General features: G+C 42.0%; 1 protein-coding gene across 1 annotated transcript; it reads left to right on the top strand.

The window, feature by feature from the left end:
- The first annotated feature begins 1359 nt into the window (after positions 1-1359).
- Positions 1360-17095, top strand: LOC138954850 (helicase POLQ-like). The gene is made up of 10 exons (XM_070326612.1): positions 1360-1568; positions 2327-3303; positions 3522-3683; positions 4609-4920; positions 5578-5691; positions 10140-10343; positions 10809-10982; positions 12621-12767; positions 13191-13403; positions 16941-17095. Exons 1-10 carry the CDS (start codon positions 1360-1362, stop codon positions 17093-17095), a joined length of 2667 nt encoding a protein of 888 aa, XP_070182713.1.
- The last annotated feature ends 1088 nt before the right edge of the window (positions 17096-18183 follow it).

Genomic DNA, 18183 nt, shown 5'->3' with positions numbered 1-18183 from the left:
GTGGTGGACTTTGTAGAAGGTTGTTAGTCTCGCTCGCCTCCGTCTGCTCTCAAGCCTGTACACTGGTGTTTTAGTACACTCCACAGTAAAGCACTGGCTGTTTCTTGTGATATTTCTGACTGTGGCTGATGATGTAAAGTCTTTGTTCATGGCAATATAATATTTACGCTGCTGTATTATCTATTCGTTATATGATACATGGTTTCATTTACTCTTGCGCCATTGGCGCATAACATCTCAAAATGTAAGAGGTTTTGTTTCTTTTTCCGCAGAACTTTCACGATTTTTTGGGTCTTTAATTGTTGATTATACTTTGATTGTTGCTTGACTTATAATTAGGCACACTAGGGTGATAGTCACAGTGTAAAGTGTTTTATAACGTAACTTGTTACAGTATTGTGACATGTATACAATATCAACATGAGTGAGGATTGGGATATGTGGCTGTCTCGTGGGAAAGAACTGGGTCTTAAAGAAAAAGACTTAACTGATTTTGTCAGGGAACAGCAACATTTTACCAGAGAAGAACGTAAAGAAAAAAGAGATGCAGAAGCAAAAGAGAGGCAAGAGCATGCTAAGTTTGAGACAGATAGAGAGCTTGCCTGACTAGAAGTCAAAAAAGAAAAAGAGCATGCTAAGTTTGAGGCAGTTTGGCTCGGCTGGAAGTTGAAAAAGAAAGAACAGACTGAGACTAGGAGTAGGAAAAGCGATATAGACCTTGAAACTGAGAGAGTTAAAAAGGAGAGCTCAGACGGTAAAGGCTGTTCATTCATATACTTCTGTTCCTCACCAATCAAAATTGCCTATGTTTCATGAAAACAAAGACGACATTAATGCGTTTTTGTTTAGGTTTGAAACACATGCTTCGGCGTGCGGCTGGGATGTGGATAAATGGCCTGTCTATTTAGCTGCTTTATTGAAAGGTAGTGCCTTGTCGCTGTATCATTCCATTTCAGGAGAACCAACCCTTTCATGGGGTAAATCCCATCTTCTTCGAAAGTTTCAATGCACAGAGGAGGGTTTCAGAGAGCGTTTCTAAGATGTTCGTCCCGAGGTAGGCGAGTCATTTTTAGCGTTTTTAACCCAGTGTCGTCACTTGCTCAACCGATGGACTGAGTTGTTGGGTATTTCTAACACTACTGAAGGTTTGCAGGACTTCTTCTTATGTTAGCAGATACTTCAGAGTTGTTCAGAAGAATTGACCGTGTTCTTAAGGGAACGTCAGCTGGGTGACGTTTCTGCATTTTGTGAAGCAGCTGAACTTTACCATGAAGCTCATCTCAACAAAACTTTAGCGCGGAAATCAGATGTCTATATTTTCAGTTGGAGTTGCAGACACAAGTCTTGGCGCTTGGAACAATGGTCACGTGGGTGGTTCTCGAGAATATCGGGGAGGCTGATGTTCTTTTTCGGATCGTGGCAGACAACAGTCTTCAGGTGCAGGTCGAGGCGAGTTTCGTGGACAACGCACCAACGGGGCACTGCCCCTGTACCCCGCCAGGGGCCGGTACCCTGGACCCCAACTTTTGCAGGTTTTGGGAATTTTCCAGGTTGCACCCATGGAAATGGTAACCATCAATGGTTTTTCAGGGACAGTACTGAGGGACACAGGGTGCACTACTGCTGGTGTCAAACGGGCTTTAGTTTGTGATGATCAGTTCAAAGGACAGGAACAGCGTTGTCTGTCATTTGGGGGACACATCTGATCTCTGGAGGGGACGCTCACTCAGTCTGGCTCCCCGACTTTACAGTCAATGTCGTAAATAGGGAGCTTACTGTGTAGCGGCCTGCGTCCGTTGGCTCGGAACAGGACCACTACTGAACACCTTCAAAGTGACTCTGCAGCAGTGCAGTGTCATCTTCAGAGGGTAGCCCGCCGCATAAGTCCTAGAAGAAAAGAGGGGGACAAAAAAGTTTCAACTATTTGTATTGTTGGAAAATTAACAGCACAAAATAGACAATATATTTGGATAAATATATGAATTTTTTTTTCTTCTCCTTGACAGACCAAGCTATCCTGTGCGAGCAGCTCAGCTGTTCCAGACTGTTCCATCTCCTCCTCATTCGCTCTTGACTTGGATGCAGACATCATCAATGCCGTCGACAGTTTGGAAGCGGCAGCTTATGAGTCAACCAGCAAAACTCACACAACAACTTTCTTTCCAAACCAGCAAGCTTTTTCAAAGACCCCCACCAAACCAGTGCACCGGGATGTCGCTAACCCTGTGAAACGGAAAAACTCCCGTAGTAGAAAAAAATCTGGTGTCAGTAAGCCAAGCCTTTTTGGTGACTCATTATTTAATGAGTCTTTCACTCCAACACACAGCCCTCGAGACAAGAAGAGGAAGAGCTTGATTGAAGAAAGGGGCAAGTCTGGGCATAACAAAGTACCTCACACTAGTGCACCAGTGCACAAAAGCAAACTTCTATGCCCTGCCTCCCCCAGCCCTGAACTGCATGCACCAGGTGACCATAAACAGCCCAAACATCACATACATGCTGCATCATCTTCTTCTTGTAAATCTAGGCTAGCAAACAGATATGACAATACAACTACAAGTCATCAAGTTAAGGAGCGGGAAGACGAAGTTGAGATTGAGACAGATGTCTCACCTGTTTTGCCTGTCACCAAACCAGCCAGCTTGCAAAGTGGTGGTGGTAACACTGCTGCTAGCGAGAACACAAGGAAACCCTCTAATCAGTCAGAAATCAAAGGACCACACAAGAATGTGTCTTCTGACACTGTGACTGTGAGTATGAGTGTAGATTCTAGTCTACAAGAGAACTCGAGCAAAGAAAATCGTACGCATGCGCCTAACCTTGCACACAAGAGCTCTCCTAGACAGAAACCTCGTCCCAAGTATGTGTCTGCTGTGCAATGTGAAAAGAAAACTTTGGAGAAAACTTGTGATGGATTTACTCAGATAACGGGTAGCAGAAGAGGTGGTGGAGAGCACGAGAAAGATGTCTCTGCTTCATCTGGTATTGGGGCACACAGAAACTCTTCAACAGGGCTTGTGGTTTTGGCAGCTTTATCACAAAAACCATCCTCCTCTGCAGCATCAAAGAACGCGCCTTTTTCATCAGCTACATTGTCCAAATCTCCACAAGAGATTGGAGGCAGCACAGATGACAAAGCAATCAGCAAGCTATCAGCAGATTCTCACCACAGGCTTAGAGAATCCAGTGTCAGCAGAGTAACACCAAGCAGTGACACAAACTGTGCTGTACACATCAACAGTGTTCAAGTACCACCAACAGACTGTGATCAAGTATCAGATAGCATTGGGAGCCAGAATGCAGGTATGTTTTTGACGAGCTTGCTTGCTTTCCTGAATTAATTGTCATTGGCCTCTCAGCCCCTTTACCTGTAACAGAACTGATTTTCTCTTCGTTCCCTGTCTCCCATGAAAGAAACACATCATTTATCAAATTTGAATTTGAATTTAAAGTGATAATTCATAACCTCTGAATTCTGGATGTCACTTTCAGAATCAAATACTTTTTGTTATAATGACAATTTAAAAGGTGTTTATCTGAGAATGTCTTTTTTGCTGTTACAGAAAGTCTTTCCTTGTCGTCATGGGGACTGCCAGGACCTGTTCTGGAAGCGTACCACAGTCAGGGAATCACAGCCATGTTTCCATGGCAGGCTCAGTGTCTTACCACTGGGAAAGTGCTGAGTAAGTTTGGTGAAGTAACTACTTTTGTGTCTTTACTGCTGAGTGTAAGACACATAACGAGAGCATGTACTGTAGCTTTATAATAATTATGGAGATGAATTTTCATCCTGAAGTTCTTTCACATCCTGAGAGTTGACGCAGAGCTACCATGTCAGATTCTGACTGTTCAATTTACAGAGAATATAAGTTAAGTCCCTCTCAGTCTCAGTTTCACTTTCTTGGTGCACTCTTTAGGTGAAGCAGCTGGAATCAGGCCAGAAAGTGGCGAGTATTTTACTCGCCATGGCAAGTAGAAACATGTATCTTGCGAGTAGAAATGTTCATCTACTCGCCAAATGCAAGTAAAGTTGCTGAAACAAATTGTTGGTTTAGCTAGTAACGTTAGCTCTCTGACTCTGGCTAGTACATTTTCAGAATCACTAGCCAAAGAGGAGTACACCATTTGTTGGACTTTCAGGGCTGTGTGATGAAACAGAACGTCAACGAACAATTGTTCAGCTCTTTGTCAAGTGTTTTGCAACTGTTTCCAATGACGAGGGCTGGAATTTGTCGATTTCATTTGCACCATAATCAAATTCTGCATCTATCCTTTGGACGATGCTTATAGTTTGTACATGTATTATTAATTTGTGTAAGATATCATCTGATAAAAAAAGAAAAAAGTTATCTCCTGAGACAGTTGTGGTGCTCTGGACCGAGGTGCACCAAGCGAAATGGGTGCCTAACAAAAGAATGAGAACAAACAGCAGGGTCTGATTGGTTGAAATCACAACAAACCTCAATTTCAACCAATCCAACACCGCGGCTGGCTCCCACCCGGTTGGTTACTTTCTCATTCACCTCAGCCCTGGTGTGATGGCTAAGTTTTGTGCGTTGTTATAAGTATAAGACTGTTGGTGAATAAACAATATGCGGACTGTTACAGGTGGTGGCAACCTGGTCTACTCAGCGCCCACAAGCGCCGGCAAGACCATGGTGGCGGAACTCCTCATGCTGAAGAGAGTGCTAGAAACGCGTCGCAAAGCTCTCTTCATCCTCCCCTTTGTCTCCGTCACGCGAGAAAAGATGATCTCGCTCCAGCGCCTGTACCAAGATGCGGGAGTGCGTGTGGGAGGCTTCATGGGGAGTCACAGCCCTGCGGGAGGGTTCCACAGTCTGGATGTCGCCGTGTGTACCATTGAGAAAGGCAACGGCCTGGTCAACAGGCTCATGGAGGAGAATAGAATTGATGAGTTAGGTAGGTTAACAGTTATTATTCCAAATTTAGGCCAAGCAAACTACTAAGAATTAAACAGGTTAACATGTGTATGACTATGAGTAAGTAGATCCAAATGTATAGTTTTGTGAGTAAACAACATAGAGAAAGGCAACAGCTAGGTGAACAGGCTTATGGAGGAGAATAGAATTGACCTGTTAGGTATGTTGACAGTCATTATTCAGGACAAGCAAACTGCAGGAAATTAAAAGTCCAGAGGAATACATGTGTATAGGTTAATAGTTCCAATTTTGTTGTTTTGTCAAAAACAAAACAAACAAAAACATACATGAACGGATAAGGCCAAATATAGCACAAAGGTAGCCTGGCTAATTTATCATAAATTAATGGGTCATTTTTAAACTCAATGAGCCAGTCTATTCAACCGTAACAAATAGCCAGACTGACAAGTCATTTTGGAGTTTCATGCATCAACACTTTCTGGCCCGAATAAAAAGTTTGCCCTGCATTTGTAATGATTCTGTAAAACTGTCAGATAGTTTGATTTGGTTGGAGCATTTAGTATAGAACAAATTCAGTCAATGAAAATAGCCGTTCAAGACTGAAGGAAAATTGAGTGTAATAAGTCATATGATTCTGTGGTCAGTCATACCTTTAAAGTAGATTGACTATTTGCAGGTGTTGTGGTCATTGACGAGCTGCACATGGTGGGCGACTCAAACAGGGGGTACCTGCTGGAACTCTTGCTGACCAAAATTTGCTACAGACAGGTTTCACAGTCTTCAGAGTCGGGTATGTCCCTGACTTTGATATTAAATAAAATGTTTCGTTTTGTTTAGTCGTGAATTTTCACTGGTCTGTGTCGAATGTCTTCGGAATTTACATATGAAAAATAAACTTTGATCGAATTTAAGTCAAGTTTGTATTCCCCACCAGCGAAAAAGGTAGGTCGGTCGTGAGAAATGAGACAGACACGATTTCCCTTTTTAGCCACATTGCAATAGACAAAGGCACCAGTACAAAAACACACAAAGAAATCCAGTGAAAAGTACATTAGAAACCAAAGAACAGAGATAGATGAACACACTTAGTTAAAAAAAACAATGAATGTGTTTATGTTTAGTCGATACAATCGCATGTGAAGTAAACGGTCTTTTTTCTAAATGTGTCTGTCTCAAAAACGTTAATTACAAATCTGTTCAGTTGGAATGGCTGTTAAAAGGTTTGGACGTAACATGCTTTTAATAAGTAGCAATTTCCATCAAATCACGACATGAAAGGGTTTTGAAAGGCTAACTACGGCTTATTCTACTTGCGCTTGGTCATTTTGTCACTCGGGCAAGGTGTCTGTCTCATTTTTTCTCACGACCGCCCTGCAGACAAATCGTCTGTTATAACCGCCATACACAGCAAATTGTCATTATGCAACCAATCATTACACTTCCTATCCGTTGTCAGGCAGATAATCAACTGGCTGACTAAAGAATTTTTCGGCATGTGTTTATTTCAGAGCACGTTATTTACTGTCTAGTAACTCGGGCAAGGTGTCTGTCTCATTTTTTCTCACGACCGCCCTGCAGACAAATCGTCTGCTATAACCGCCATACACAGCAAATTGTCATGATGCAACCAATTTTACACTTCCTATCCGTTGTCAGGCAGATGATCAACTGGCTGACTAAAGAATTTTTCGGCATGTGTTTATTTCAGAGCACGTTATTTACTGTCTAGTCACTCGGGCAAGGTGTCTGTCTCATTTTTTCTCACGACCGTCCTGAAGACAAATCGTCTGCTATGACCGCCATACACAGCAAATTGCCATGATGCGACCAATTTTATACTTCCTATCCGTTGTCAGGCAGATGATCAACTGGCTGACTAAAGAATTTTTCAGCATGTGTTTATTTCAGAGCACGTTATTTACTGTCTGTCTCTGAAAACCTTGAATTCTCACGACCGCCCGGCACTATTGACGGTCATTTCTTACCAAATGTTAAGCAGATTCATTTGTAAAATAACAACATTCAGTGACTGTGTCTGATCAACGCCAGTGTTTTTTTTCAATCCTTGAATGCACTGCATTGTGAATGTTGTGGTCAAGTGAGAGTTTTATAGACATCGCCGTACGTTTTTCAACACTTTGATGACGTCAGACAGCAGATTGAAAACGTTCCAACTTGGAAAGAGAGCCAGTCACGATCATATAATCGTAGGGAATCAATAGTTGCTTTGTTTATTAACTTTCAAGTGCTTTTAAAAGTTTGATTTTTGTCATTGTTATTGTTGCATATGTGCGTGCGTACGTGCGCGCGCGCCTGTCAGTGTGGAAGAGTGTAGGGTAAGTGTATCCAATTCCGACCAACTTCGGAGATACCTAAATCCGACCGATTTTCCAAGTCACTAATGATGAGGTTCACACGTCATCCCAACAGAAAGAATGCCATTCATACAAGGGCCATTCATGAACGGTTGATGACGCGACGTCACGAACCAATCGTTTCGTCACGAGAGTTAATTGCGTCATCTGCACCGCGGCGCGAAATGTGCCTTCGCCATACGTTTCTTGCAAAGGGTGAGATAATTTTATGAACAGAGTTGTGTTTCTTTTACATGGATGTTAATAAGTGTTTTTGGAAGAATAATGTTATGGTTCTGACTAAATCTCATTGTACTTTTTAATCGAAAAGGGGAAAATCTTATCGGTCGTGATTAGATACCCAGTTTTAGAGAGAGTATTTAAATCCGACAACAACGCAGATAATACAAAACGCTGCACAAAATCCCAGTAAAACCATTCATTGTTTACGTTTATGACTTGAAAAAAGCATATGAACAAGGAAACATATCAGATGATGTATTATCTAGCTGTGTGTGTGTGTGTGTGTGTGCGTGCGGCCGAGCGTTGCGCGCACGTGTTCGTTTGTGTGTGTGTGTGTGTGTGTGTGTGTGTGTGTGTGTGCGTGCGTGCGTGCGTGCGTGCGTGTGTGTGTGTGTGTGTGTGTGTGTGTGTGTGTGTAAGCGTGCGCGCGAGCGTTGTGCGCAAGTGTTCGTTTGCGTTAGCTTATGTGTGTGTGTGTGTGTGTGTGTGTGTGTGTGTGTGTGTGTGTGTGTGTGTGTGTGTGTGTGTTGATGCGTGAGTGTTGATGCGTGCGTACTTGCATGTGTGCGTGCGAGAGGGGTTGGGTTTTCTTATGTGTGCAGAGTAGTTGTTGTAGAAAATGCAAGACATTAAGGTTCAGTCTGTAGTGGATATACTGGGACAGCGTCCATGTACTATGCCACAGTTCAGTCTGTAGTGGATATACTGGGACTGCGTCCAGGTACTATGCCACAGTTCAGTCAGTAGTGGATATACTAGGACTGCGTTAAGGTACTCTGCCACAGTCTTTGATGACGTCATTTCCGTTTTTGTGATAGTTGAGGCGGACCTGTTAAGTAATCTTTGATTAAGTCGGGACTTTGATATTGCATTTGAGCCAGGTAGCTTGAAAATAAGTGAATTAGTTCGCTCATTAAAATTGTCATCAAAAACGAATATTTCATTACAGATTCAAACACTACTGCATTGTACTTCTTATCTTCTCCTGATTTAAAATATATATATACATATGTTATGTTTACTTTAAAAACGCGTTCAGAATTAAAGAAAACAGGTTGAGTATGCTTCGCGGAGATGAGTGTGATCCGTGACGGTTTTCGGGTATGGTTAGCCGAGACTATCTGAATTTAGTCTCGCCGATCGGACTGTTTTTTTTTTTAGTTTATCCTTCAATTTGATGCCTATAGATTGACTACATGTTTTTATATCGCTTTACGCGACTTGTTTTACATTTCGTCAAGTTATGAAATGTATTATAAAATTTGGTACATAACATTCTAAAAATTGCAAATAACAATAACACTTTTGATTACAGATTCAAAAGTTATTGCATTGTATCCTTTGGATTTCCTGGATCCCAATGTATAAACAGATATGTCATGCTTAGTGTGAAAATCTGCTCAAATGAGAAAAATCGCCCGTTTTGTTCATATGCTTCGCGGAGGCAACCCGTCTCGGTCTTCTGGTTTCGGCTAGCCAAATCTCACTAGCATTGTTAATGACTCGTCCCTGATTCCAATGTTGATCTTTTAGTTTCAAACCAACTTAATGTTTTATTATCGCTTCACATGACTTGTTCTGTATATTTTTTTTCGCTGTCATGATGTCACCATTTAGAGGGTAGGGTTACATTTTCAGGTATTTATTCCCCAAGAATATGCAAAAAAATTCCAAACTCGTTTTTTTGTATTGGTCAATGATTCTACTTTTGTTTTAAAGTGAGAAATGGAGTGCAATTAACATTGTTACTTTTGAAGGTATGCTCATGACGTGCATCACAGCGAAATAGCAGTTCAGAAGAACGGAATTCCCATAATTAGTCCTTATTTGCTGCTTTTTTCACTGAGCTCGGAAATGATATTTTGCTTGCATTGTTATTGCTTAATTTATTAAAGCCTCTGGACAATATTCTTTGAATAAATCGTTACCCAATTCTGTTTACGTCTATCCCTTTGTTTGATAGAGTACTGTAACAAGCTATCACATTATGTCGACAAGAATGCGTCTCCATACAAGTTTTTGTCTTGATTCCATCCAGGAGGATGTAAGGCTTTAATAAAAACACTATTTCAAAAATCTCTGTCAAGATTGATTTTGTTGAAAAAAAAGGAAGTCTGTGATTGAAGATTGTGAAACCTGCCTACATGGCGCGCAGGTGTGTATCTGTGGCAGGCTTCTGTATTGACTTCATTCATCTTGAAATTATTTCTGATTTGACAAGCAGCAAGACAAGCTGTATCAAAACTGTGCTGTCTTTTTGTGCTTCGGAGTCAGTTGTAGGTTTTGCTGGGACAGTATTTTGAGCATAATGATTCTGAATGCAGTTATGTCTCTCTTTTTATTTGCTAGATTATTTTACTCTGTAGTTCTTTGTCAATTCTTTTTTTTCTTCCCCTTCCTGAATGGGAATGGGATTGTCTTGTTGGTGATTTTTCTTCTGTTTAATTATGTAGATATTTTCAATCATTCCTTTTAGTTCATATTCTCATGAGAATCACTTGGTAAGTGAACGTCCTTCGGTCTGATTATCCAGCTACTCTCTATCATTTCACATTCCTTTTAGTTTATATTCTCATGAGCATCACTTGGTAAGTGAATGTCCAGCTGAAAATTGAACTCATCTTAACTTCCAGATCAAAAGAGACAAGTAAGCATCCAATTCAAGTGATCGGCATGAGCGCCACCCTTCCCAACCTTGATCTTCTGGCTACATGGTTAGACGCCAACCTGTTCCACACCGACTTTCGCCCCGTCCCACTCACCGAGCACATCAAGGTCGGCACCACCATCTACGACCAGGCCATGACCAAGGTCAGGGACATTGAGGTCAAGGCTACTTTTCAAGGTATGGTATGGGGATTCCCACTTTCACATGGACGGAAATCCGGAAAGTGATGTTTTTTTGGCCTTTACCAGCGAGGAGAGGCCACAAAATCACCTTTAAAATGCCCAGACCTGGGCGGCCTCTGGACCCCTGCCTCTTACTTTGGAGTCAGTTTATTTGTTCCTGCTTTCATGCAGGGACAGATTTTGACACATTGCACGCACACACTCATTTGCCAGGAAAAGTGAGAGAAAATACCCCACTGAGAAACAACAAGACAGCAGGAATGATAAGGAAAGTAAAATAATGAACTTTGAAACAGCTTTGATCCTTTCCTTTGAGCAGTTGTGTTTCACAACTTGTCATCAGAGGACTTCTACATTTTGCCATACATTTGTCTTGTGAAGTTAGCATGGGGGGCAGGTAGCATATCGCACTTAACTGAGCTCCTTACAAACAATTTCAGCATTCATTTCTCATTTAAAGGTGATGAGGATCACATCATTCCACTGTGCCTGGAGACCATACTGGACGGCCATGCTGTCTTGATCTTCTGCCCGACCAAAGTGTGGTGTGAGAAAATGGCGGAGAAGATTGCCAGGGAGTTGTATGGCATGATGAAGAACCCTGCAGCTCTGGCAGCTTACACAGGAGAAACTGGTGAGTCATCATTTCTTTCACAGGAGGCTACAAACAAAACAAGCACCCACAACAAACCAAACAAACGAAAGCGGAAGGAATGGGAGCAGTCAAAACAGAGATACCTTGTGCGGGAGAGTTTTGCTATCTGGTACATCGATTAATTTGAAGGAATTATTGCAGAGTGATTTGTTTTCCACATGAAGGAATCATTAAAGACTGGCTTGTTGGATTGATTTATACTTTTTGAGTCACTTGAGAAAAAGTGACTCTATGTAATCGGTCAGTGTTAGTCTGTCCGGCCGGCCGTCCGTCCGTAGACACCACCTTAACGTTGGACTTTTCTCGGAAACTATCAAAGCGATCGGGCTCATATTTTGTTTAGTCGTGACCTCCAATGACCTCTACACTTTAACGATGGTTTCGTTGACCTTTGACCTTTTTCAAGGTCACAGGTCAGCGTCAAAGGAAAAATTAGACATTTTATATCTTTGACAGGAAACTATCAAAGCGATCGGGCTCATATTTTGTTTAGTCGTGACCTCCAATGACCTCTACACTTTAACGATGGTTTCGTTGACCTTTGACCTTTTTCAAGGTCACAGGTCAGCGTCAAAGGAAAAATTAGACATGTTATATCTTTGACAAAGTTCATCGGATGTGATTGAAACTTTGTAGGATTATTCTTTACATCAAAGTATTTACATCTGTAGCCTTTTACGAACGTTATCAGAAAAACAAGGGAGATAACTAGCCTTTTCTGTTCGGCAACACACAACTTAACGTTGGGCTTTTCTCGGAAACTATAAAAGTGACCGGGCTCAAATTTTATGTGAACGTGACTCATTGTGTTGTGAATAGCAATTTCTTCCTGTCCATCTGATGCCTCATATAATATTCAGAACTGCGAAAGTGACTCGATCGAGCGTTTGCTCTTCTTGTTATAGATTGACTTACTGACTGACACTGACAGACAATGTGTAAGGAAATGAGAAGAATTAGAAGAGGTAGAAAGAGTTAAAGGAACTCTACCATGAAGCTTGCTGCAGAAAATCACCTTGACATTTCTCTCTCGGTTTGTGATTTGTTGTTGTTGTTATGTGTTAATGTTTGTCTGTCATCTCGTTATATCTCCTGATTAATCATTGTCGCTTACCTCCAGTATGTGTTTGTGTGTATCCCACATTCTAGGCTTTCTAAAGGCATTAGATATGACTCGACTGTTCATTGGCAGGCGGCTCTGCAAAACTATGTTCTATTAAAAAGTATACTGCCGAGCTACCGGCACGGTTGGCCTAGTGGTAAGGCATCCGCCCCGTGATCGGGAGGTCGTGGGTTCGAACCCCGGCCGGGTCATACCTAAGACTTTAAAATTGGCAATTTAGTGGCTGCTCTGCCTGGCGTCTGACATTATGGGGTTAGTGCTAGGACTGGTTGGTCCGGTGTCAGAATACTGTGACTGGGTGAGACATGAAGCCTGTGCTGCGACTTCTGTCTTGTGAGTGGCGCACGTTATATGTCAAAGCAGCACCGCCCTGATATGGCCCTTCGTGGTCGGCTGGGCGTTAAGCAAACAAACAAACAAACAAACAAACAAATACTGCCGAGCTTGCTGCCCATGGTATTTCTCCATCAATGTATGACTGTTTTATGTTGTAGGTTTTGTGAAGGCCTCAGAGATGACACGACTACCCATCGACCAGGGAGCTCTGCGCAACGTCCTGGAACAACTGGGACGCAGTGCTGTGGGTGTGGACCCTATGCTGGGCAAAGTCATTCAGTACGGAGTGGCTTACCACCACGCAGGTACAGCAGCAGTTATAAACACATGTCTACTTCTTTATATGTGTGGTGATGATGAGGGAGATTAGCCCTATAGCAGCTGTTAATAGGGTTTGTTTCTCTCTTTGCTTTGACCATCTTGAAGTCATCCCAGTCACATTTTGAAATAAGTAACAGCATCAGTTATTTTTTGTCTGTTGTGTCTTTTGTCAGTCCACAAAAGGCCCATAGGTCAAGGTTGTGAGTGGTTGTTTGTTTTTTGTCCTGAAATAGACATTCCAACGATTTAACCTTTCCTGTCTCTATGCTTGATTTTCTGAATGTTATTTTAAACATATGAAATTGAGGCAAGTTGAGAACGTGATCAACAGTATTTTAAAACTTTCTCACAGAAGATTCTGTGCCATTTGACACAAACTTGCTTGATATGCCAGAATCTCTTTCCAGGTCTGACGTTTGACGAGCGTGACATCGTTGAAGGAGCGTTCCGACAAGGTCTACTGAAGATTCTGGTGGCCACGTCTACCTTGTCTTCAGGGGTCAACTTACCTGCCCGACGTGTGATCGTGAGGTCACCCATGTTTGGTGGCCGTGCTATGGACACCCTTTCCTACAAACAGATGGCTGGTCGAGCTGGAAGGAAGGGGGTTGACACGGAAGGTAAGATCCGTGCTACTTTGTTTTGATATATGCAGTCAGAAATATTCACATTACTGCAGAATGTGTTTGTAATTTGTTCGTTTTAGGAGTGTTCACAGTTAGGATTTGACATTACATTGTTAGATCCTTGCGGCAAAAGCAAAAGAAAAATGGAAAAGTAGAGAATAAGTTTCCTCACTTTTGAATACAGTATTTCCATCAGGGGGGCAGGAGTGTGCATGGAACAATATTACAAGCGCTAGTTTGCATTGCCTGTCTTTGAACAACCTGGAGATACCCATTAAAACTAAAAAAGAGAAAACTAGGTTTCTCCTCAAAGTCAAAGACACTTCATTATAATTCTGTCTTATCTCAACCAATGTGGATCTGGTAGCGTAGTAGCTAGAACAATGGACTTGGCTTACAGGACAGGCACTGGTCAACTTTATGTAATGAATCAAAAATGGTATCCATGTCCAACCCCTGTGTCCCTCTGTGGCACGCAAAAGAGCTTTGTACTTCTGCCAGAAGTATATGTGGCTGATTACACCTAAACAACCACACATGCTTGACCACACGCGACCTCAAATTAAAGCAGTTACATGTACTATAGTTGTTGTTCTCGGTATCTTCAAGGTATTTTCTCACGTTGTGCGCAGTTTTAAGCCATAGAAATGAAACTAAGGGAGTTGTGATGCATTTTTGAAGAGCTAACGATCGAAAGTGAAAGTAGCCGGATTCCTGTCACATCCGATCATGTCGGACTTGATTTTAGAACACACGCGACCTCAAACCAAAGCAATTTAGATGTAATATTTTTTTTCTATGATCTACACAATATTTTCTCACGTTGTACCAAGTGTGAAGCCATATAAATAAAAATAAGGGCGTTATGATGCATTTTCGAAGAGGCAGAGAGCGAAAGTTGGCACCGGATGGTTGTCACAACCGATCATTATACGACTTGTTTTTAGAACATGCGCGACCTCAAACTAAAGCATTTACATGTCATATTTTTGTTGATCTGGTATTTGTCCCTGATTGCTGAGACACACATGAGTTTCTGGCTTGTAACTTGTGTGTTTTACATATTCTGTTTGGCTAAAATGTTCTCTTTTAAACATTGTGGTGGGGGTTTCCATTCATGATTGAATCACTGTGAGTGTGCTCAATGAATGAGTGTTGTTAAAACACACTTGTCTTGTGCCTTTACTATCATGTGGTGTTTTTGTGCATTCTGGTAACATTTTGTGAGGGGTACGGTGTAAATCACTAAATGTGTGTCTGGTTGGAAGTGTACGTACTGTCTTTGTACAATTTAGGTGATTCTCGGTACAATTTACATTTAAACATGCTTTGCATTTCAAAATGACACAAAACAGTGCAGTTCAGTGTTGAGAAAAGTGTGTTTTTCTTTTGTGTGAAATAAGGCTGATTTCTTTTGTGTGTGTGTGTGTGCATGTATTTAGTTCTTGTGGTGATTAATCTAACGACTTCTGCAATTTTGCATGTTGTCTTATGCTTTTTGGTGCAAACTTATGGTTTTGTGAGCAAAATCTTATGGTGAGAGTCCACAAGAGCTTGACAGGTATGCTTACTGTGCCTTTAACATGAGCAATTGCCCCTTTACCCTTCCTGTTTAGGCTTCAATTTTTGTTTTCCTTCTGAACAAAAATGGGGAACAAGTTTAGGGGTGGGGGGTAAAGAATAGGGTCGGTCGGGATACCGTAAACAGACTATTTTTCTATCAACTGATCTTCTGGCCCCTAGCTTCCCAGATGGTCTGTGAGCGTGACACATTTTAAAGTTTAGGGGGAGTGTGCATGTGCGTAGTCTCAGACAAAATCTGAATGCTTTTACCTTCTCTTTCTCACAGATGCTACAGCCTCACACATGACAAAGCAGCAGGCAAAAGCAGCCCGGTTAATTACCAGATCACATGACAAATAGCACACAGTAGCCCCTAACACATGTGGCTGTTTGTTTTTATCAGCTGTAGCATGGCAAACATTTTCCTTGGACTATCATATCCAAAGAAATGTGACATTGCAAGGTCAAGGTCATGGATGGGGTTTGGGTAATGTAAGGGTGCTATCCATATTTGTTTTGTTTGATGTGAAACATCAAACTGCTCAACATTTTAGTGTACCATTTTGAGTAACCACGAGCTGTAATGACCTAAATTATTCAAGGTCAGGGTGATGTCAATGTCAGTATCGTCAAATAGAGCAAGTGAGTCATCCGTGGTGCAATTCATGAAGTTGGACTGAGAGGTCAGTCTTGGACTACGACTGCCAGTCCTTGAGTCGTAGTCCAAGACTGACCTCTCTGTCCATTTTCATGAACAGCACCGAAGGGCTTGGCCATTGTAGTTGTTTGAATGTGCTCACCTTTTGGGTGCATGACATATGTTTTATGATCGTGACTCTCTCAAGACTTTGTTTTCAGAATTATGGAAGTTTCTACTGAATTAGTGCTGAAACTCTTCGGAAAAGTTTAATTCTTAGACATACATTTTTTAAGCAGGAGGGTCTTGATTTGGCTCTTACGAGTCCTTAAACAAAACTTGAAACTTGAGTGGTTAAACAAACCCAATCAACAGTGACAGAATGTGACTAAGAATGTGACTAAACTTCATTTCACAAAAGCAGATTCTTGCAATCAGAAAAGCTCCCATGGGGTCGCCATCATGTTTCCACAGAGCTACCCCACCCCTTTACTTCTCTTCTTTTGTCTTATTTCTGCCTTACCAGTCCTTTCACCTATATTTCCTTCCAAGAAAACTCTCCCTACTATTCCCTGCAGTTTTCCAGTTCCTTTCTTGTTGTCTTATTTCTACCTGACTGGATCCATCACCTTTATTTCACTTACCAAAAGTCTTCTTTTCCACATCCTTATTTCTCTGCCCCCCGCATGTCGTAAGAGGCGACTAACGGATTCTGTTTCTCCTTTTACCCTTGTTAAATGGTTCTTGTATAGAATATAGTCAATGTTTGTAAAGATTTTAGTCAAGCAGTATGTAAGAAATGTTTAGTCCTTTGTACTGGAAACTTGCATTCTCCCAGAAAGGTCATATACTACGTTGCAAGCCCCTGGAGCAATTTTTTGATTAGTGCTTTTGTGAACAAGAAACAATTAACAAGTGGCTCTATCCCATCTCCCCCCTTTCCCCTATCCCATCTCCCCCCTTTCCCTCGTCGCGATATAACCTTCGTGGTTGAAAACGACGTTAAACACCAAATAAAGAAAGAAAAGAAAGCAATCAGAAAATCTTGGTCTGTGAAGAATGCAGATGTGTGAACCTACTGTGAAGGTACTGTGGATCTGTAAGTGGTTCCATGTGATATAAAGTCATGACTTTGTTTAACCCCTTCAGTGCCATGTTTGCATGCTCTGTGTGGAGAAAGTGAAAGTACATATTTCATAGGCCGGAGAATTTCTCGTCTTGTAGTCATACCGGAAGCACACTGAGGACCGAGTAATTATCATGCTGGGTCAGTGAAGGGGGTAAAATTGTTTATAAATTATGTGACCAAGAATTTTTCTGTTATGTTGCAGATTCCAAACACAACGCTGCCGATACTGTGGGGGGGATTGAAGAAGACTCCACACCAAATGATGCCGACTGTGCGGTCAACACACCAAATGATGGCGACTGTGCGGTCAACACACCAAATGATGGCGACTGTGCTGTCAACACATTTTCCGTGTAAGCAAGGGTTGAATCGTGTCAACGTTTACGCTTTAAAACCGGTCGTAGATCTATGGGTATAGAAATTCTAGAATCATCTTGATCTTGATACACTTGATGTATTACGCCAACAGCCTGAACAGGTCCCAAACTTGGGAATATTCGTTGGCGGATAAGTTGGGGAGAGCACTTGGTGTTTTAATCAGCGGTTAGCAGTTTTCCTCTGAACTCGTTGACCGTTGACGACTGGATCGTGTTGTCATCAAGGTTGTTCCAGTCAATAAGTGAATAACTGTTCTTGTGAAAAAAAGAGTGCCTGTTTTCTTTCTTTCTTGGTGGTAGGTAGCCAGCATCAGCATGGTGATGAATCTGCTACGCTTGGGTGATGGTGGTTCCGGTCTATTGCTTGGTCAGGGGTGGAGTTATGAAGAAGTTCAGCGGGGGGGGGGGGGGGGAGGTTGGGGGTGGTGGGTCAGTGGAGAGTTGCCAGCCTGGCCTGAAAGGATGGCGCTGTAGCAGTTTCTACAGGCAGGCGGTTCCACTCTGGAATGGTGCGCAGGAAGAATGTTTTCTGCCTGTAGGCTGTCCTAGAGTGGGGGATTTCGTAGGATAGAGCGTGGATCTGCCTAGTCGTGCACTTGGGTGGGCTCTTCACTGCGACAAGGCCGTGGTGGACTTTGTAGAAGGTTGTTAGTCTCGCTCGCCTCCGTCTGCTCTCAAGCCTGTACACTGGTGTTTTAGTACACTCCACAGTAAAGCACTGGCTGTTTCTTGTGATATTTCTGACTGTGGCTGATGATGTAAAGTCTTTGTTCATGGCAATATAATATTTACGCTGCTGTATTATCTATTCGTTATATGATACATGGTTTCATTTACTCTTGCGCCATTGGCGCATAACATCTCAAAATGTCCCTCCAGTGCGTCAAAGAGTTTACTGCGCCACCCCATGCACACTTTTCACGGGAGTACAATGTTTGGAATGAGCTAGGCAAAAACGCGCGCCAAGCCGAGCAACTTGTGAGTTTGTAAAATGCAATGTGATTTGCTTTTAAAATGTAATTCATTAGTATTCAATCAATTCTGTGAACTATCTGTGCTTGCGCGATT

Source organism: Littorina saxatilis, unplaced genomic scaffold (assembly GCF_037325665.1).
Source record: "Littorina saxatilis isolate snail1 unplaced genomic scaffold, US_GU_Lsax_2.0 scaffold_953, whole genome shotgun sequence".
NCBI classification, from domain to species: Eukaryota; Metazoa; Mollusca; class Gastropoda; order Littorinimorpha; family Littorinidae; genus Littorina; species Littorina saxatilis.
This window is presented reverse-complemented; position numbering and strand designations above follow the sequence as displayed.

Coding starts and splice junctions, on each gene's coding strand:
- LOC138954850 (XM_070326612.1), top strand. CDS start 1,360: ATGGTCACGTGGGTGGTTCTCGAGAATATCGGGGAGGCTGATGTTCTT. Junction 3,304..3,521: donor CATTGGGAGCCAGAATGCAG/GTATGTTTTTGA, acceptor TATAATGACAAT/TTAAAAGGTGTTTATCTGAG. Junction 13,404..16,940: donor GAAGGGGGTTGACACGGAAG/GTAAGATCCGTG, acceptor GTTATGTTGCAG/ATTCCAAACACAACGCTGCC.